This window comes from Coenobita brevimanus, chromosome 37, assembly GCF_032717465.1.
Source record: "Coenobita brevimanus isolate Jiangsu-jjx chromosome 37, ASM3271746v2, whole genome shotgun sequence".
Lineage (NCBI taxonomy): Eukaryota > Metazoa > Arthropoda > Malacostraca > Decapoda > Coenobitidae > Coenobita > Coenobita brevimanus.
Window position 1 is genome coordinate 2,352,633 of NC_136990.1, and position 20,208 is coordinate 2,372,840.

Genomic DNA, 20,208 nt, shown 5'->3' on the forward strand with positions numbered 1-20,208 from the left:
TAAGTCTTAGGTCTTCAACCTTCTTCATACGCTCAGCAGCAGCCTGATAACCTTTAGAGGGCTGTGGCATCTTTCTACCCAGTAATCCATAAGAAATGCCTGGCAAAAACACGTGCACCTGCCACCGTTTTGTTGTTGTCTGACAAATACCTAATCGGCGCTCGGCACTCGGCTGTCATTTATCGAATCGGCTCTTTTAATTGCATTAAATCCGAAATATTTATTGTTGTAAAGGGTATACAGAATAATTATACAAAAAAAAAAATGTGGTGGGTCTTGCCACACACCTTCAGCAAATATAGTTGCAGTTAGTGGTTATACTGTACATTCGTGGCTGTAGCCACACGCCCTTTATCAAATATCAGCCATAGTAATTATGTTATAAACCATAGAGGTATCCGTGAGGTATACTACATACATGAGTGAGAAGTAGTATTAAATTAGTATAGAAGTATACCATTTGACAGCATCGTCTTGGGGTCGAATGGCGTCGGGGAGTGACGGCCAAGTGTTATAAGAAAACGGTAAATTCATGTCCTAGGACTGAAAGGATTATATTGTTTTCTGTTGCTTTTTCTATTGTACCTTAATGACTGCTGGTATACATTTTAATATCTTTGCTAAAATGATGAGAGGAGTGAAATGAGTTATTGGAAATGAGGGTGCATATGTGTGTGTGTGTGTGTGTGTGTGTGTGTGTGTGTGTGTGTGCGTGTGTGTGTGTGTTTCTTGGAGAGACAGATGGACAAATGAGGAAAATGACTATGCTGATATGGAAGATTGTCTCATCATAGTACTGTTGCATGCAAGTGGAAGGTTGGACCATCGGAAAAAAAAAAGGGGGAGGGGGAAGTATATTAAAGAGAAAAAATATGGTAAGGATATAGTTTTGTCTTAACAGTCTTCAGAATCTAATGATCTGGGATCTTAAGCCCACTTTACCATATTATGACATTACTGCCCAAACAGGTTAAGTGGTTATTATATTGCAATTCGCATGATTACAGCACATGTACTGTGAATGTGTATCACAACTACAGATCAGTTTTAGCATTTCCATATATTGACATGACAACAAGAATGATTCTATGCTGAAGGGTGAAACAAAGTTTACTAAGAAGTTCAAAATTGCCGCCCTAGAATGTGCATCATACGCCATCATTGATGGTGGACGATTATAATCTCAAATATGATTCCACCGGGTTAGCAAAGATTATCAAAATGAAAACTAAATTTATTTTATACATAAAGAACTTGAATAGACAACGCTATACACAATTATCATAAAATTGTGTTGATTTAGACAAGTCTCGACCGAATTAATTGTAAATATGGGTTACTAATTCGTCCACTCTCAGCCGTAACAAACAAATTTGCCTGTTTTTATAACTCTAAGAATATGATTGTCTTTGTGTTCAAAGTTTAATATTTTGTAAGAAGAATAATCAATCAAAAGTATACTTCCTTCGATAAAAAAATCTATTTTTTGTGCGTGATAAACATTGGCTAAGGACCCCCGAGTGCGTTTTTTCTGTAGTGTAAGCGACGCGCCTAACGCGTTAGTTAATCAATGCAATGATGGCGAGTCCTTACGGAATATTTCCGACAATGCCAACCAACAGCAGTGCCACGCTGTTGTGTGCACAATGCAAAAAGTTCTTCACGTACATGGACAGCGTGGTGTTGTGTGACGGTATGTGTAAGCGATGGTACCACACCAAGTGCGCCAAGATACCCGAGACCAAGTACCGCGTCATCCAGGACAAGGACGAGAACAGGAGCCTGGGACTGAAGTGTGTGTGGTCGTGTAAGGACTGTAGGGACAGGCCTGAGGCTGGCAGGGACCCGGAGTTTGAGTCTTATGTCAGGGAGAAGCTGGGCAAACTGGGGCAGGTCCTTGAGTATCTCGTCACCAAAATACAAGATATTGAGAACAGACAAAAGAGTCAAGAAGTGGAATTTAATAAGGTTTGAGTTTTAAATTTTATGTTTTTTGATAATATCCGAAAGTTCATAGACGAATATGTAGGAAAAACCCATTTGAGAATTATTTAATACGAATTTCTTTTGTCTTTTCAACATCATCACCCACTGCGAGGTAAAGTTGTTAATTCTGTGGTTTGTCTTATAATTTCTGTCTTTGAAGTGTATGGTATTTTATTTATTGCATTTTCAGGCAGTTTGTTTCAGGTAATTGGCTTCATATCTTTCACAAATAGAAAATAACCATCATTGTGTAGGATGGAGAGCAAGAGAATGACGAGGAGAGTATGTGGGTGAAGTGGAGGGAGGGAGAGGGAGGGGAAGGCCAAGTATGAGATGTAGTGATGGAGTGGAGAGGTATATGAGAGAGAGGAGTGTGAGCTGGGAGCAGGGCAGTGAAATGGTGGGGGACAGGGTGACATGGAGGCGATTTGTTTGTGGCCTCCCCTTACAGGATTAAGGCATCTGGCAATACATAGATAAATAGAACTTCTGTAGGATTTGAAATGTTTTTGGCACTATAAAGGATTGAATTCCATGTTTTATGTTATGGAATTACTTAATGCTTAGTGTCTGTAATGAGAAGAGATTGTGATATATTATGCTTTCTGAGTATAGATATTTCTCATGTAGATAATGTAGTTCTTTTGTGTTGGGGTAGATTTATCACAATATCTTTATTATTTCAAGATGTTTTTTGTATTGTGGTTGTGGTTAACTTATGTAGAGGCTTTACCAATATTATTTTGCCTGTTCGTTGTTCCAAAGTCTGCATAACTGAATGGTCTGCACATTCATTCACTCACCATTCCAGCCCTGGGAATCCTGACAGTACCTCACAGGCATGCCTTTCCACATATACATGCATTATAATTACCCGTCGGATAGCATTATTGTAAATGTTACTGGTGGTGCAATTGGTAGAGCAGTCAGGTCAGAGCACATCGTGGCCTACATGCCATCATTCGAGTCCAAGAGGTGGCCAGAGGACTTTCCATCATGTTGACGCTACCAGCGGTGTGGGTCGGTCTCTCGCGTGTAAACTCCATTGAACCCTGTTAGCTGTGTCCAGTGACATTCTCTAGTAAGAGTAAATTACTGCTGAAGAAAGATGCCTTCACATAACTGCACCAAAATAGTAACCATTCCACTGCCTGGTTATACATATGCCCAGCAAACTTCGCCTCTATCCCCAGAATGGAGGGTAATGGACTGCAGGAGAGAGATATTTTCAGCCTACAGTCCACCAGGTTCATGTTGAGATGAGCCAGGGGCCCCAGCAATCATCAGTAGCAGCAGCATTGTTAAATTGCATAGCTAATATAAAGTGGACAACAGAGCCCCATTGCCAAGCAAGGGATGTCTATATGGTACTTGAAAAAAGTCATCAGTGACTACAGCGAGCATCTGGCATGCTGGCTGTAACAGATGATATATACTGGTACCACTTTACAGTACAGTACCGGTATATCTACATCATCAAAATGGAACCATAAGGAATTTATATTAATCATACTTTGGTAATGCTGTATTTTCATATACTATTAAAAACTTGGCAGATTACAGTACTGTATTAACCAAATGAATTTTGTCAGTAGATACTGTTAGCTAATTTACATTAATGTATTGTGGAGTGTGGGTTTCAGGAATTTCTGTAACTACTATTATTTTTTATTTTAAGGTTCCATTTATCACTGCTTGATGAATGATGATTACTGGCTTTGATTTTTGCTGGTCATAATATAAGGTCTCATTTGTAGTTAGTGTTAAACTCAGACTCATTAACATTTGGAGACCACTAACAGTGTTAGCATGCGTAGGTTCTTTCATCCAATGGCAGCTGACCCTGCATTTTTATCTTAGACTGTTTCTGTCCTCCGACCCATAGTCCACAGTTCTCCACGAAGGACTTTACCCCACATCCTCTTCAGACTGCCTCTGGGCACTCCAGTACTTCTGCTCAGCATTCAGTCCTTTGATCCTCATCAGTCAGTCATTTTCCCTCCTCTCAGCATACATATGACTGATTATGCTTAGCCTTATCCTTGATTGTTTTGCGTAGTGTAGTACCAGTACCGTATGGTACTGTACACGTATTGTGTAGGCTACAGCACTTATGTTTTGTCCACCTGGTTTGCAGTACTGGCAGCAGCAACAGACCACAGTTGCCATCCAGAGCACATCCCTTCCCAGTCCCAGAACGACACACATCTTTCAGGAGTATGGGAGTCAGGGGCACCACTCAGGGCAGCAGATTGCAACCAGTGCACAGCAACACATCCATGAAGTTAAGTTGAAGATGGATACTGGGGCATCAAAGCAGCAGGAGGTAGAGGGACACACAGGGGATGGCCTGCACCTTATGAGGCCTCTGATTGACCCTATCACTGGACAGGAGATAGAGGGAACGCAGACACAGGTTAGCGCATATTTGTCTGTAAGATGAACACACACCTTCACACACAGTACATTTGCACCTCTTTGTTTATAGGGACTTAGCTTTATATACCCTTGTTGTTGTGGCTCCAGGCTAATCTGAACATGAACCTGGTGGACTGCAGGCTGAAGATCGTGCTCTGCAGTCCACCGTCCACCTTTCTAGGGATAGGAAGGGTTGAGGATATTTATGCGAGCAGGCAGTGGAGGATCCCAGCAATATTAGTGCCACCACATGAAGGCATCTTTCCAGCACCAGATTCTACTGTAGCTGCTGTGTTCTGCTATATTTTTAAGTGATCTTCCATTCTTAAGTTAATGATAAAGTTCCCTAAAGGAGCAGTGTATCAGAAAAGCTTTTAATATACCTTAAATGCCTCAGTAAGTTCTTGTATGGGAATTTACGGTAATCCAGAGCATTATTTTAGCATTCCTTAATTAACCATGTTTATTGTTAGAAGTATGGCATCTGTAATGAAAGCTTTTTTAAAATTGTCAGTAGCATACCGGTTATTTATTAAACTGCTTAGAAAAAAAGAAAAAAAAATCCTATTATAAACAAATACCGGTAACAAAGCAACTGATATTGTATTCTTTTCATCAACAGGACTAAAGTAATTTTTTGCCGTGATGGATTACACTTTGTTATCTGAACTCAGTGAATTACCTCATTGTATGGGAATGTAATTTTTCACCTGAATAAATTACACATTCATTTACTATCCTACAGTTTCAGTGCACTGTATGATGTTTTGTATATTTCTAACCGGATTATATCCTCACTCAAGTTTATTAAGTAATGTGATCTCACTTGGCATGCTCATTGTATGCTTTTGTCATTGGCTGTATGGTAATGGCTGTGTTGTCTTGAATGTTATGCTGTCAGTGATATAACTAACTGTAATAATATTGTGTGTTTATGAGTTAATGCATAGTTAGTTTAACACAGAGAAAATGCCAATTCACCAGCCATCCATTGAAATGCAGGACTGGTATCAGTGTGTAATATCTTCCCTTTAAAATATGGAGGTAATTCACTTCAGTTCAGTACTACCAGTGGCTGACTTCTTCATTGTTATTGGATGTGATTTTCCCAGTTATGTTCTGTATTTACCATCACATTGTGTGAAGTGTGGCAGTTTTATGGGATTAAGGCATCAGGCAGTAGATAGATAAATATACATCAGTAGTGTCATAAACATTATCTAGTTTCAATTATTTGGTTCTCATTACCTCCCTTTCCTTGGGGGAAGCAGCCTAGGTATATAGATAGATAGATAGATTATTTAGAAACACCGTAAAACAGTATATAAAACTCAGAAATGTCACCCAGAAGTAAATTCAAGGTCTCCTGAGTAGCCAGGCAGTCTTGATCCCTTTATAGTACACAAGAGATCATGGTTTTCAAGCTTGTTTAATGGAGGTGTGGTTGATTGGATAGTAATTTGGTCTTAGGTACTTGGGGTTTGATTTAATAAGTAAGGTGTCAGGTAGCTTGTTTGAATTGTTCCCTTCTGACAAGGTTAACAGTATGATTAGATTGTAGTTAGAGTTAAGACTGATTCACCACTATTTTCATACAATTTTTAATAAAGCTTGATGCAGTAATTTGCATATTAATTGTTGGATTAGTAACCATTATTTAACCTTCTGGCACTCAGCCCATAATTAGGTTATAAGATGTAAACATTGGGCTCTCTGGCAAGTAGCTATGCTTATATTTGGTAGTTTTTGTTTGGATCTAAGGTTATGGGTAAACCTTGCTTTTCCCCCTTCAGTCACACTTGAGAAATGATGAATGTCTCATTTAATATACAAAAAATAATGAGAAGGAAGCAGTGGCACATTGCAATTGTATCTGGAGAATACAAAGCTTCTTTTTTCTGAAGATTTTGTTAATTATTTTGCCGTTTTTTTGTCCAGGGAATACGTTTTTAAAGCTTCATTTGGATTGATCATAAGCCTTAGTTATCATGTAGCTTTTGTGTGAAAAATGAGGGAGATGGGGGAGACCACCAGCATTTTTGGAAGATTTCAAAGGAAATTTCATGTTTATGTGGAGGATGCATGGCTGTGGTAAAAGATCCCCATTTCCTACCAGAGATCTCCAACTCAAGTGACATCTAATGGAATCTGATGTGAGGCAGGGGAAAATATTACTAGCTGTAGATGCAGGATATATTTTTCCTGACAGAAAACTCGTGTATGATGACTTTTGCAAAAGGAAGTTGTCAGGTGCGTGTCCCTTCTAGTTGTCCCAGAGAGTTAACGACAGTTGCTGGTTAATGCTGGACTTTGCACAACAGTATTTATTGTTCATGATCAGGTAACTTTTAAGTTGACTTGAAACACATACCATGTAGTGTAGGTCTTGAATCGAGTGATGGTTGAGGGAGTCGGATATTCATATTCCATTTGTCTGGTGGCATTTTATCAGACATGAAGATATGGACTACATGCATTCCAGATGTTGAGTATTTTAAATCCAGCTGGAGCACTGAATGGTACTTTGTCTTGTAGATCCATAAAATTATGTCAATTGTCTTTGTAGGAAACCGGTGATGCCCTCTACACCTTCACAGGCAACTTCTCTGGGGCTTCCACTACACAGGTAATGCTAACTCCTCACCTCAGCACCTCATTGATAATAATACATCATCAGATTGAAGGGGTTGAAATACCATAGATGATCATATTATAGGTGTGATAGTTGGTGTTTGATAGTGATAGAGGCAGAGCTCAAGAGATGGTGTCCTTTCTCAGGGCCAGGCGTCAGCCAACCCTTCCTTGAAGGAGGCGATGGAGTGCCACTATGGAGACTGCAAGTGCATCAAGCAGGAGGCAGGGACTGAGGAAGCTGGGGGTTCCTCCAAGCCATGCTCTGGTAAACACTGTAACTGTACCTGTAAGACTCACAAAGTTGTCATGGCCAGTAAAAAAGAGAATGTCGGCAAGATCCACAAATGCCCGTACTGCGAGTTCACCAGCAAGCGTTCCGACAATGTCAAGCGACACATGTTACGCCACACTGGTGAACGACCTCATAAGTGCCCACAATGTGACTTTAGTGCCAAACGTCCTCACTCACTCAAAAAACACATTGAAAACGTTCACAAAAATGACCTTAGACAAGACGGTCTTGTAGATAGCATGCACAGCAAAGGTATCAGAGCAGATGGTATTGTTAGATAGATAGAGTGTAATGTAATATAGTTGTAAATTGTTGATGACAGTTGAGTCTTATATTGCCTAGAGAGTGTAAAAGGTCTCAGTCATCCGTAGTCACCCACAAAAGTTGTGTCATTGATCCCAGTTGTACCTCCAATCCCAAACATCTAACCCTCCTCGCTGTTAGGGGTGTGTTAACACTTGCTCCAGACATGTAATCGATAAGAGGAACCAAGGCTCAGGTCTATCCAGCATTCAGGCTCCAACCTGTCACTTCGTTTCATCTTGTCAATCACATGTTTCAGGCAAGGGTGTCTGCACCCTTAGGCTTTCACCAAATTACACCCCACCTACACTTAAGCTGGTCTCTCTCTTCTTTCATAATAATCCTCACAGTCCAGTAACATCTCTGGCTTATTCTTGTTACATTCAGGAGATATTACTCAGCTTGGGAGAGGTTTAGAGCTGGAAGGACTAGATAGAGCCTTTATTAAGCCTTTCAGAATAGGAGGTCTTTCCTTAGATAAATAAAATTGCCCTAGGTAGCAAGAACAAGCAAAATACATCATAATTTTAAAGGGGGTTAATGTCCTATTCGTATGGGGTTCACGGCTAGCCAGGATCAAAGACATGAATTTTGTGGGTGACTGTGGCCCGTCAGTTGGGGAAGCTCCCTAACACCTCATCCTTAGCGGTTTATTTTTGTATATGAGTGGTTAATATCCTTTTGTACATTATTTATGCAGTGGGGATCTTGGAAGGATGTATGCAACAGAAGAGGACATTAAGGTGTAATAAGCAGTGGGGATACTGGAGGGATTTATGTAACAGAAGAGGACAATAAGGTGTAATAAGCAGTGAGGATATGAGGGATTTATGTAACAGAAGAGGACAGTAAGGTGTAATAAACAGAATAAACTGCTTAGGAATGGGTGTTAGAGACGAGAATATGCGCCTACATGTGTTGTGGCAGATGAGCAAGGTTCTCTACACTTGTACAGATATTGAACCATTTTTTATAACTTAAACAAGGATTGGAACTGCCTTGCCGATTTTCCCTATGGCAGACCTACAGTTCCTTTCTTTTTCCGAGGTAGCTGAAAAAACATAGTACATTCAGGAACTCCCGTAGGTTATAGATTTTTAAGTACAGTATTTTATTTCTCTGTATATATATTTTTATAGAATAGAGACATATATTTTGTAAATAAGGAAGAACTTTTTCCTTGCTTTGTCTCAGGTGGGGAAGAATAATGATGAGGGTTGTATGTTAAGTGGCTGTGGCAATCCCTTAACACCTCTTCCTGTGGGATTTAGTCTGCACAGTACAACTTGGTATCCTCTTGTTGTTGATGTGGAGCTGGAGAGGGAGGCCTTCATGTGGTGGCACTGTTATAACTGGGTGGTGGAGTTGCCTGGTTATACAAGCATCTCCCTCCCTATCCCCCCAAAGGACGATGGTCGACTGCAGGTTGAGGGCAACTTCATCCTGCAGTCCACCAGGTCCACATTTCAGATGAACCTGGGGCTACAACTCTGCTGCTATTACAAGTACTGTGTTATTGATAAAAAGTACCATTAAAACACAATAAATACCCAAGCAGAGGATGTTAAGGTGTAATATGCAAAGTAAATCACTAAGGAAGAGGTGCTAAGAGACCTCCTTCGCCACCTACTGTACAGTACGATCGTAAGTGAATCTCTGAACCTATGATGTGGTAAGTTCATTCAGATGCGCGGAGGGGAGAAGCATAACTCAGTAGGTTGAGTTGCCCTGCCTTAGCATGTAACAGTAATGCAAAACAATCATGAAGGCTATTGGCTTGTATTCTGGTTGGTTAAGGAAGCTCCCTAACACCTCTTCCTTATTGATTTATTTTTGGGTATGGCTGGCTAATATTGTTTTGTATGTTATTTATTCAGAGTACAGTATGGGGACATTAGAATGATTTAAGTAAGTAACACAACACATGGATATCCCTAACACCTCTTTCTTACTGATTTATTTTGGGGTATGGCTGGCTAATATCATGTTGTATGTTATTTTTGCAGAATATGAGGATATTACAATGATTTAAGTAATGCAGAAGAGGAGGTTAAGGTGTAATAACCAAAATAAATTGCTTAGGAAGGGGTGTTGGGGAGCCTCCAAATTAAGTAACAGATAACATTAAGGTGTAATAAGCAAAATAAATCACTTACAAAGAGGTGTTAGGGAGCCCTGTTAACCTGTGAGAATAAAGGCCATGGTCTTTGATTAATATCGCCCTCACTACAATGACGTTTTTTTCTTCCTATTAATTGGACAGTTTTATTTATCTTTGGAGAGAGTTATCCTGATGAAAGGTGGTGTTAGACTTCAGTAACCCTTTTGAAATGGTGATATATTGTTAAGTTTTAGTCTTTTTGTCTCCAGTTGATTTTAATAAGAGAGGAGAGAGTTATCAGGTACGAGAAATTAGCTAGAGCTTTCATTTTAATACTGTTAGGAGTTCTTTTAATCTAAATAAAATTGAATGGTAAAAGCACAGAATAATAATAATAATAATAATAATCTGGCCTTTTGTTTTAGCTGTAAAATGATATCAACCTTTCCTGTAATAATAATGTATTATATATAAGCCACCTTTTATAACTGACCCCCCCTGTTCCCAAATTCTCTTCTGAGGTGAATACGATTATCTGGAAATAGTGAGAGAAAGAGAGATGCCATTGTAGCGAAGGGAGTTAATTTGTCTCCATAAGTAAGCCTTTGTTTATGGGACCCCAGTGCTCGTTGAAGAGGTTGTGTAGTCCATGTATGTATATTAAGTGTATAGTTTGGTGTACAGGGACTCATTTATGGATAGACCACAGCCGGTGATATTTTTCTGTCACCATGAATCCAGGTGGCATCCTTTTATAGCTATTCTTCCTACTAGACTATTTTATTCAGCATAGGAAAGATATACTAGACTAATGAAGACTATTTCCAACCCTTCCAGTTTAGAAAGCACCTCCTGAGCTGTATAAAATTTGTGGGTAGAAGGATTGTAAAAAGAATGTCATTTATGGGTCTACATCAGTGTTAAATCTCAGAAATACCCATCCCTTCCTCATATACCATTGCAGTGCCATGTTAAGTTGGTGCCTTGTGACTTGGGTTCCGATTAATACTGAGGCTCCTATGACTCCCTCTCAGTCGTATAAAATCATGTGTAATTAGCTGGAGTAATTGATGATAGGAATATTATTACCATCAGAGTCCTGTGAGTGTCTATTAGCTGATTAGAATTTCCTGTCCTTATCAAAAATAAGTTACAAAGGGAGGTGTGACAGTGAGAGAGTTACTTTCCTGAGAACTCTAAAACCTCCCTAACAAATCTTCCTTAGTGATTTATTTTGCTTATTACACCTTGTCTCACATGATTGTTTAACCTTTTAATTGCGTGTGACCTCAGGGATAAGGAAATAGGGAGGCTGCCAGAGATCAATCAGCATGAAGAGCTGCCATTGGGTCCCTTAGTGATTTATTTTGTTTATTGCTCCTTAATACTCTCTTGTTCAATATAACTTTTTCATTGAGTGTGACTTCAGGGATAAGGGACTGAATAGGGAGGCTGCCAGAGATCAAGCAGCGTGGAGAGCCATCATTAGGTGACCAGGGCTGACGCATGCATTATGGGGACTTTATAATTGAACGAACGAACAGTGGCCATCTTTAATCTCTCATAAAATGCATAAAATAATTTGTTGGTGCCCTGGTTAATGTATAAAACCATTGTGAACATCGGGGGTAGGGTTGTGAGAGACAGACTGAAAAAGACCTGGGAAGAAGTCATAGAGTGTGACCTCAGGGATAAGAAACTGAACAGGGAGGCTGCCAGAGATCAAGCAGCATGGAGAACCACCATTAGGTGACTGAGGCTGATGGATGCATGTTGGACTCTTTATAAACAAAACGATGAATGATATGATTGTCAGATTGACGGAGTGATTTGCCACCCAGTTACTGTATGCCAACTGAACAAACTGGCACTGTTATGGGAATTGCCTAAGTACAAAGCTCATTCTCTAAGCAACTAAGCAAATTGAGATCAAAGCAGAGAGATCACTTCCAGTCCACTTGGAAAATATACTAAGGGAGATATTTAGAGTAATTTCCAAGCATCTTTTCCTAAGTGATTTATTTTGCATATAATACCTTAGCACTAAGTAAAACGAGATCACATCCAGTCCTTGACATAATTTCCAAGCACCCTTTCCATAGTGATTTATTATGCGTATTATACCTTAACATTTTCCTGCCTGCTACTTATGTTGTTTTAATACTTGACATAGTTTACATCAATAATATCTATCTATCTAATGCCAGGTGCCTTAATCCCATAAGGGGTGGCCACAGACAAATCACCTCCATGTTGCCTTGTCCCCTGCCATTTCACTGCCCTACTTCCAGCTCACACACCCCTCTCTCATATACCTCTCCACTCCATCCCTCCATCTCATCCTTGGCCTCAGTAATATACAGGGCAGAATTGAGGTGATATTCAGAATAAATTGCTTAGGAAGTGTTAAAGTATGTTTGAAATAAATTGCCAAGGAAGAAACATTAAGATACGTTCAAAATAAGTTGCCAAGGAAAAGATGTTAAGGTATAATCAGAATAAATTGCCAGTGGAAAAATGTTAAGGTATTATATTCAAAATAAATTGCTGGGGGAAAAATGTTTACAAAATCTCCCTGTCCAATTTGGCTCATATTCTCGGCCGCTGAGGAAGCTCCCTAACGCCTCTTCCTTAGTGATTTATTTTTGGTCTCTCTCTCTCTCTCTCTCTCTCTCTCTCTCTCTCTCTCTCTCTCTCAGTACAATCCCATTATGCTAAGTAAATATTGAACAATCAGTAAGTGGTATATTTCTAAGTGTTAAGTGGCCTGTAAGTGTTCTTGTCTCAGTCTCACTGGTTAAGAAAGCTCCCTAATACATTTTCCTAAGTGATTTATTCTTGTTATTACACTATCCTCTTCAGTATCACCCAAATCCTTCCAGTGTCACCATACTCTGCATAAATAACTTACAAAACAATATTAGCCAGCCCTGTCTAAAAATAAATCAATAAGGAAGAGGTGTTAGGGAGCTTCCTTACTTTGTCTTTTTCACCTCCATTACTCATTTGGATCTCAGTTACTTTATATATCTTGTTTATTTTGCTTATATTTGTTTATGTTGTTTATCCACCTGATGTTGTGTACTGGAAACCAATGGAAGAACGCGTGTGGATTGTTTTCGTAGTTGCTTTGGAGATTTCCTTTACTCCTCTTCCTAAGTGGTTTATTTTGCACACCACATCACAGTATCCTTCATCATTAATCATCACCAGCATCATCGTCGTGTTTGTCGTCATTGTCATCATCATTATCATCATCATTGCTGTTATCGTCATTATTGTCTTTGTAATCACCATCATCATCACCATCATCATCATATTCATAATTATCATCATCATCATCATCATCATCTGTGTCATGTGTTACTCTATTGATATTAAAGTCATTTGAGTAGCGTACAAGATAATTCTAAGCAGCAGTATGCAAAATAAATCACTACGAAAGAGGCGCTGAGGAAATCTCTTGTGACACAGAATACAACCCGATTTACCATATAATAAAAGTCAAATTTTCTTCAGTTCAGTGTCCCAATAGCCAAAAAAAATAATAGACCTTCAATAGATGATTTTCTGTTTAAAGTGAACTGATGGCCAAAAGAGTGTCAGATAGGCAGCTTATATTGAAAGCCTCCTTTATCTCAAAATGAATGGATCTTGAATTTGGCTATTGTATTAAGTTTTTTTTTCTTGGAAGGAACGGTTTGTGAGCTCCTGGCCTTTGGTTCCTTCTTCCTTGCACTAAAAAAAAATAAATGGATATAAAAAGAAGATTCTCCCCTGCTGACTGGGACATGCTTGGGGTGGTATGGTGTGGCTAGGAGGCTTACTAACACCCCTTCCTTACCAGTTTATTTCTGATTCTGCTCCAATACTGTATTCTTGTGTGTTATGCAATCTATGTCCACATTGAAAAGATATAGGAAGCAAAAAAGAGGACATTAATGGGTACTTTAGGAAATAAATCACTACGGAAGAGGTGTTAGGGAGTCTCCATACCCAATAATATGGGCCTTGGGCATTTACATTCGCTGGAGTTAATTTTTGGATGATGATACACATGTTAACCCCTCCAGTCTGGTGATGTTTTGTTGGCTTATTCTTCCTACCTATTATCTCATTTGGTATTGTGGGAGATCTGAAGGGATAATGAAGGCTGTTCCTATCCCCTTCAGCTCCTAAAATCTCTCCCATACTGAATATAAGTGTCTAGAGATAGGAAGAATAACATGTAATATACCACGAGACTGAAGAGGTTACAGTAAGCCAACAGACCACTCCAGCATCAGCTCAGATTTCAGGTACCCTTCTTGGCCAAAAGTTATTCAAGTTTTTAGCAGCATCGGATTCTCAGCTGGATATACAGTAAGCTACAGAACTAAAAATTATATAGACTTCGAGTAGCATCTTGAGTATATGTTAATGTTGGACTTGAGTTGCACCTCGACAGTTAAGTTTTCTGTATGATATTGTCCCAGGATTTTGTAAGTCATTTAAGTGGCAGCTGAAATACTCAACCCCAATTATCTCTCATATATATACTGTACATTCTTTGCTCCTAGTTCACCAGATGGCAGTTATCCTTACACAGAATCACAGCATATTGTTTGTGATTATTTTTATATCCTTTAAAGCATTCAGTCCGGTGACCTGTTTTACTCATCCATTTTTGCTAACTCCATATTCAGCTCTGGCCAAACCTTATCTTTTGAAAGTGTAAATAAATGCCTCGTCTAGCCTCTCTATTTTGATAAGTCCTTCCAAAGCTGAATGATATTTTTTGGAGCAAGAATTAAAGGGAAAATATGTCATCAGATTGAGAGATTTATGCAGATAAGACTGTACAATATCAGAAATAATCGGCTTCACCAGTGGTACCCTGCTTGAATGTACTGTGTTCTTTGTTTTCTTGGATTTTGTGTTGTGATGAAGTGATTTTAGTCTTGAAATTATTGGCTAAAAAATACTGGTGGTGTAATTGCTGTTTATTTTTTTTAGTATATTAGGGCAGGAGTCACCATATCTTACAGTATTTACATATTTTTGTTTGTGTTTTTACATATTTATGTTCCCAGTTTGTGGAGTTATACACACAGGTCCTGTTATATGAGCATCTGCTACACAAGAAATCAGTGATACGAGAATGGATAATTTAGATCCAAACTCGATGATGCAAACACAAAACTCTGATGTTGCTGTGGGGGTTAGCTAACCTAACCCTATATTCCCTATAAGTTATATACTCTGTTATACGAGGATTTGCTCTCCTATTTTTCATCATCATCTGGACCTCCTTTCGCACCTTAGGGCAGGGTGAGGAGTAGCAATGTCCAGACAGCCCAAATTTGCCCAGTTCAATGGGCCACGCATCCATTCACTGACCATTCAAGCCCCCGGAATCCTGGCTATCAGATATGCCAAAAACATTCACCACGTTCTGTAGCTTCACATAAACTTATCCGATAGAGTCAGTCCTATTTTTCACTCTGTTGTATGAGTTTTTACTATCCTTTTTTTCACTTGTACAACTTTTCCCTATCCTATTTTCTCTCCCTTACACGAGTTTTTGCCATCCATGCAGTCCTCCATTAACACATCCCCTTCGTAGAACAGGACCCGCCAGTGTACATAAAACAGTACGCCTTTTGCAAGCCTAGGAAACGCCAGCACTTCCATTGTTTATAATATGCATTTTATACTGTAGCAAAAGAGGAAGTCACTACATATACCACAACTCATTAAAGAAGGAAGTCCCAATATTTCCTATAATTGCTAAGTAATTTACAGAAGAATCTCTTGTTAATCTTCATCTTGAACTGGATTTTTGGTATTAGTGGCTTTTAATGCAGTTCAGTTTACTATATTCGGATTTTACTTTCAGTAACCTACAAATATTACAGCACAGTGAGGGGTAATTTTAGATGCAGGTATTAAAGGAACTGCAAAAAATATCTACTGTTTATTGATAGTGAGTGTGAGGGACATATTATGGTGGCAACAAAATGTATGAGGGGAAGCTATAAACAGATTTTCCCTCAACTCATTCCATTCAGCTACTGTAGAGATGGTAAGGAGTGGTGATATAGTGAAGACATGGATAGTTGAATAGTATGGTGATTGGTTACTACTTCTCACCTTTAGCATCAGCAGTCAAGCAGTACCTGGTATCTTCCTTTTCTTCCCAAAGTAAATACTTGATCTTTTAGCCTCACATTAGCACCACAGTACAACCTCACCCTTTTAGTTTTCTCAGTTCATAACCCTGTACCATTTAACAGGGTCCCATCTTTCCCATGCATCACTCATCTCTACACAGTCAAATTCAGATAGTAAATCCTTGCAGGCTCCACAGTCAATTCCACATCTTCAGAAATATCCTTTATATAACAGTCCTCCAGGAAGTTGCTACAGGTTCTTTGGTGAATTAAGAGTACATTTTACCCAGATGATGCTGCAGGCAGCATTATTCCATCACAGTTTAGAAGCAGAGTGTATAAGAGAAGATTTTATAGCGCATTTTAAATACTGTGTAAAGGAATCCAAGTTAGGATGATACATTTTTTTCCCCTTAAGCTTTTACTTGATTATGCAACATCCCTAACGTATGTAAACAGTAACTAATGCAGACAGTAAATAGTATAGAGACATTGGGTTGCGATCTACAGTTACAGAGTGAGTGAAGTGACTGTGACAAGGAATATAAAATTTATCCCAATGTGCAGCTATAAGTATACCAATCATTCACTGTGATTATATTGTATTTAGTTTTGAACTCCCTGCCACTTGCTTCCACTTGACAACATGTACTCATAACCCTTTCACTACAATGACATTTTTATTCAATGTATCTCAGGAAAAGTGTGCCAAACATCAGGAGGCTGCTGTTGGGCTGATTAGATTTGGGAGAGAGAGTATTGTTTATAAAAGCTTATCATCCTTGCATGCATCAGCCTTGGTTACCTAATGGCAGCTCTCCATGCTGCTCGATCTCTGGCATCCTTCCTATTCAGTGCTCTCTATGCAGCTCGGTCTCTGGCAACCTCCCTATTCAGTCCCTTATCCCTGAGGTCACAGCCTATGACCTCGTCCCAGGTCTTTTTTGGTCTGCCTCTCACAGCCCTACCCTCGATGTGAGCGCCTCTCACCTTCTGCACGCAGTTGTCATCTTCCATCCACTCAGTGTTTCCAAACCATCTCAATCTACTCCTCTTCACAATAATACATTCAAGTCCCATAATTCCTCTCAGCTCAGTCTCAATCCTGGGTTCAGTTTTCACTATATAGAGCTAGAGTTATTGAGGGTCTCTTTGGCAAGTAGTCATCCACATAATTTCACTCATAAAGCCATCAATATTGTAGCTCCATAACAGTTGAGAATGGGACATATGTTAAAAGTACTGTACATTGTTTATTACTCTAAATTAAACCAAGAATTGTATTGTATCATTTATAAAGTTTCCAGCATGCATGTGTTGGCCTTGGTCATTTAATGGCATCTCTCCACACTGCTCAGTCTCTGGGAGCATCCCCATTCAGTCCCTTCCTGAATTTTGGAACACTTTTCCTGAGATACCCTGCAAATTCTTTGTATTCAGATAATTTTATTCAGTACAGACCAGATGGGAGGGGTAAGATAAAACCTTGATTAACCCCTTCAGTGTTGAGATGCTGTACCAAACGGAATACTGTTATCTGGGTATGGCAAAATTAAAATAAGAAAAATTCATTGTGGGTGGGAGATGCTGATAATCTTAGAGAATTGGGTACCTTAAGTTGTTACAGAATTCAAAGTTCTATGTAACTGTCCTTGAAGTGTCAGTTTCAAATCAAACTGTAAATATAAATTGTAGAATACATAGAAATTGCACAGCTCAGGTATTCACAGATTGAGTTTATGTTTGTGGGTAGTTGTAACTTGAAGGAATCGCAAGTGCTTCTTCCTTTATCCCTTAACCCTTTCAACAATATGACATCTGCAGTTTAAAAATGTTAGGTGGGAGAGAGAGGTTAGAGCCTGAATTCTCTTTTTTTCTCTAAGACTTTTGGCTACATGTTAGAGAAAAGAAGAAATTAAAGCTCTAACCTCTCTCTCTCCCACTCAACATTTCCACTTGTTGCAATGTATCATCTGCAGTTTGGTCTCAAGTCCTAGTGATGTATATTTCCATTTTATTTCAGTGTTGGTAGAGGATGCCTTCAAGTGGTGGCACCAATATACCCAGGCTGCTTTGCTACCTGGCTATACTATACAGTCATCCCTCAGCTCTCTCCCGGTCCTCCAAAAGGAAGATGGTGGACTGCAGAGAATAGGGAAACTACACTCTGCAGTCCACTGGGTTCACATTTCAGATGAGCCACTATCCTTGCTCTCTCCAGATGTATAAATTAAACTCTGAATAGATGTCTGTTATTAAATTGGTTAATGAGGGCTATATCTTCCCCCTGTTGTTCCATAAGTTTCTCCTAAGCTGAATAAAGATCGTCTGGAGATAGCAAGAGTAAAATATTAAGTACATCATTGAATTTGAGGGTTTAATACCTGCATATGATCTTTTTCAGCTCAGGAGAGACTGACTGGAAGGGATAGATATACAATGGCCTTCCCATACCCCTTCACTGTATAGTCTTCAATAACGCCTTCACTACTAAGGCTGTGCTAAGCTGAATAAAATCATGGTTAGAATATAATGAGGATGTCGTAATGTTGAAAGGGCCCAAGGGAGACATAATATACTGTGAAAATTATAATGTGCCACTAGATTGTACAATTGGAGACAGAAGTTTGCCTAATATTTCACCTCTTCTCACTTCCCCCTGCTGGCTGATATTCCTAAGCTGGGAGAGGCCTGATATGCACCTCTACCCATATATGATTCTCTCTTATATATTGCATCAGGGAGGGAAATGAGTAGAGGCAGTCGAATGGTAGGCGGACTTTTGAACGTGATTGTACTCTGCAGGGAAAAATGAGTTTGGAATTGTCATATTTTCTTATACCATTGTCAGCCATCCTTCAGTTTAATTATAAGGATTTTGTAGGGGTATTAATAATGTATATAGATATTTTGCAGCTTAAGCATAGTGAGGTACTGCCAAATGATATCTAGGTTATTTTTTCTACAATAGAGAGTAATTGTAGACTTTATTCTTTAAAATGAGTAACATGTATCATATATTTTATTATTGATTTTTGTACCCCTTTATGTATAATGCATTCCTGTTTTTTGTGCTTTGAGTATTTTAAATAAAGCTAAGGTTTGCTGGAGCTAAATGCAACTTTGTTTTCTTTCACTCTACTAAGTCATTTTAAGAAGAGGGGTGTGAGTTAGAGGGAGGGCAGTATAATTTGCAAAGGACAGGGTAACACTGAGGCAATTTTATGCTTTGAGTATTTAAATAAAGCTAAAGTTTGCTAGAGATAAATGCAACTTTGTTTTCTTTCACTCTTCTGGTAGTCATTTTAAGAAAGTGGGGGAGTGTGAGTTGGAGTTGGAGGGAGAGCAGCGTAATGGCAGAGGACAGGGTAACACAGGCAATTTGTGGGCACCTGTTATGGGATTACAGTGTTTGGTTATAGATGGATAAACAGATAGAAACTAATCAGTTCAATACATCCAGTTAATTGAAGATGGGAAATGAACCAAATTTTGCTTCACCATATGATATTGAAACCAGTTAAAACTAAGAGATATTTTCTCTCTTGTTTCAAAGGTTTTCTAACACTTCCATATTTATTTTGCATTTCTCAGCATATTATTCTTTTAAGTTATGTTATATTGACACAGATTTCATAAACAATAAAAGAATATTAAAATGCCATATGCAAAAATGAACTGGATGGAATGAGGTGCCAGAGAGCTTTGTATGTGAGTATAAATAATTAGCTTATACTTCTTGTCACTTTTCCACACCACCTGATGAAGCAGCAACATAGTGGGTATTTAAAATATTTCAAGTTTGCCAATTTCCTGTGGGTTATATCAGAATTGAGATGACAGCATTTATTACTTCATTTAGAAATCACTTTCTAATGATACAGTACTAGTTTTATGTCTACACCCCTATAAATAAAAATTTTTTCTTTATGGCCTTTGTGTGTGTGTGTGTGTGTGTGTGTGTGACTGTAGGGATGACCTAATCATGTCAGCCACTAAAATGAGGGCACACCATCAACTGCAGAGGATGTCACTGAAACCTTAAATGTCAAAATTAGTCCATAAATGCAGTGAATGAATGGGTAGACAGATGGAAAACTCATTTTAGCTCAGTCACCCAAGGCCCATGATTTCGTCTTTGGGAACTGGTGTAGAAAATGATGAAGCCATTGCTCAGTGGTTGTGTACAAGCAGCCTCGTACCTCCTCTAGCACAAGAGGGCAGATTGTCTTAGGGGTTTCCACTGTCTTCTGATTCATGCCCTCAGTGGGATTCAACAACCAGTCTGAGTCCTTCCACCCAACGTCAGGGGAGAATGATGA

The 20,208-nt window shown here is 39.0% G+C and overlaps 1 protein-coding gene across 1 annotated transcript; it reads left to right on the top strand.

The window, feature by feature from the left end:
• The first annotated feature begins 1,575 nt into the window (after positions 1-1,575).
• Positions 1,576-7,611, top strand: LOC145396364 (uncharacterized). Its single transcript, XM_080269756.1, has 4 exons — positions 1,576-1,968; positions 4,124-4,402; positions 6,971-7,030; positions 7,183-7,611. The coding sequence occupies exons 1-4, from the start codon at positions 1,576-1,578 to the stop codon at positions 7,609-7,611; spliced, it is 1,161 nt and encodes a 386-aa protein (XP_080125882.1).
• Positions 7,612-20,208: the final 12,597 nt, after the last annotated feature.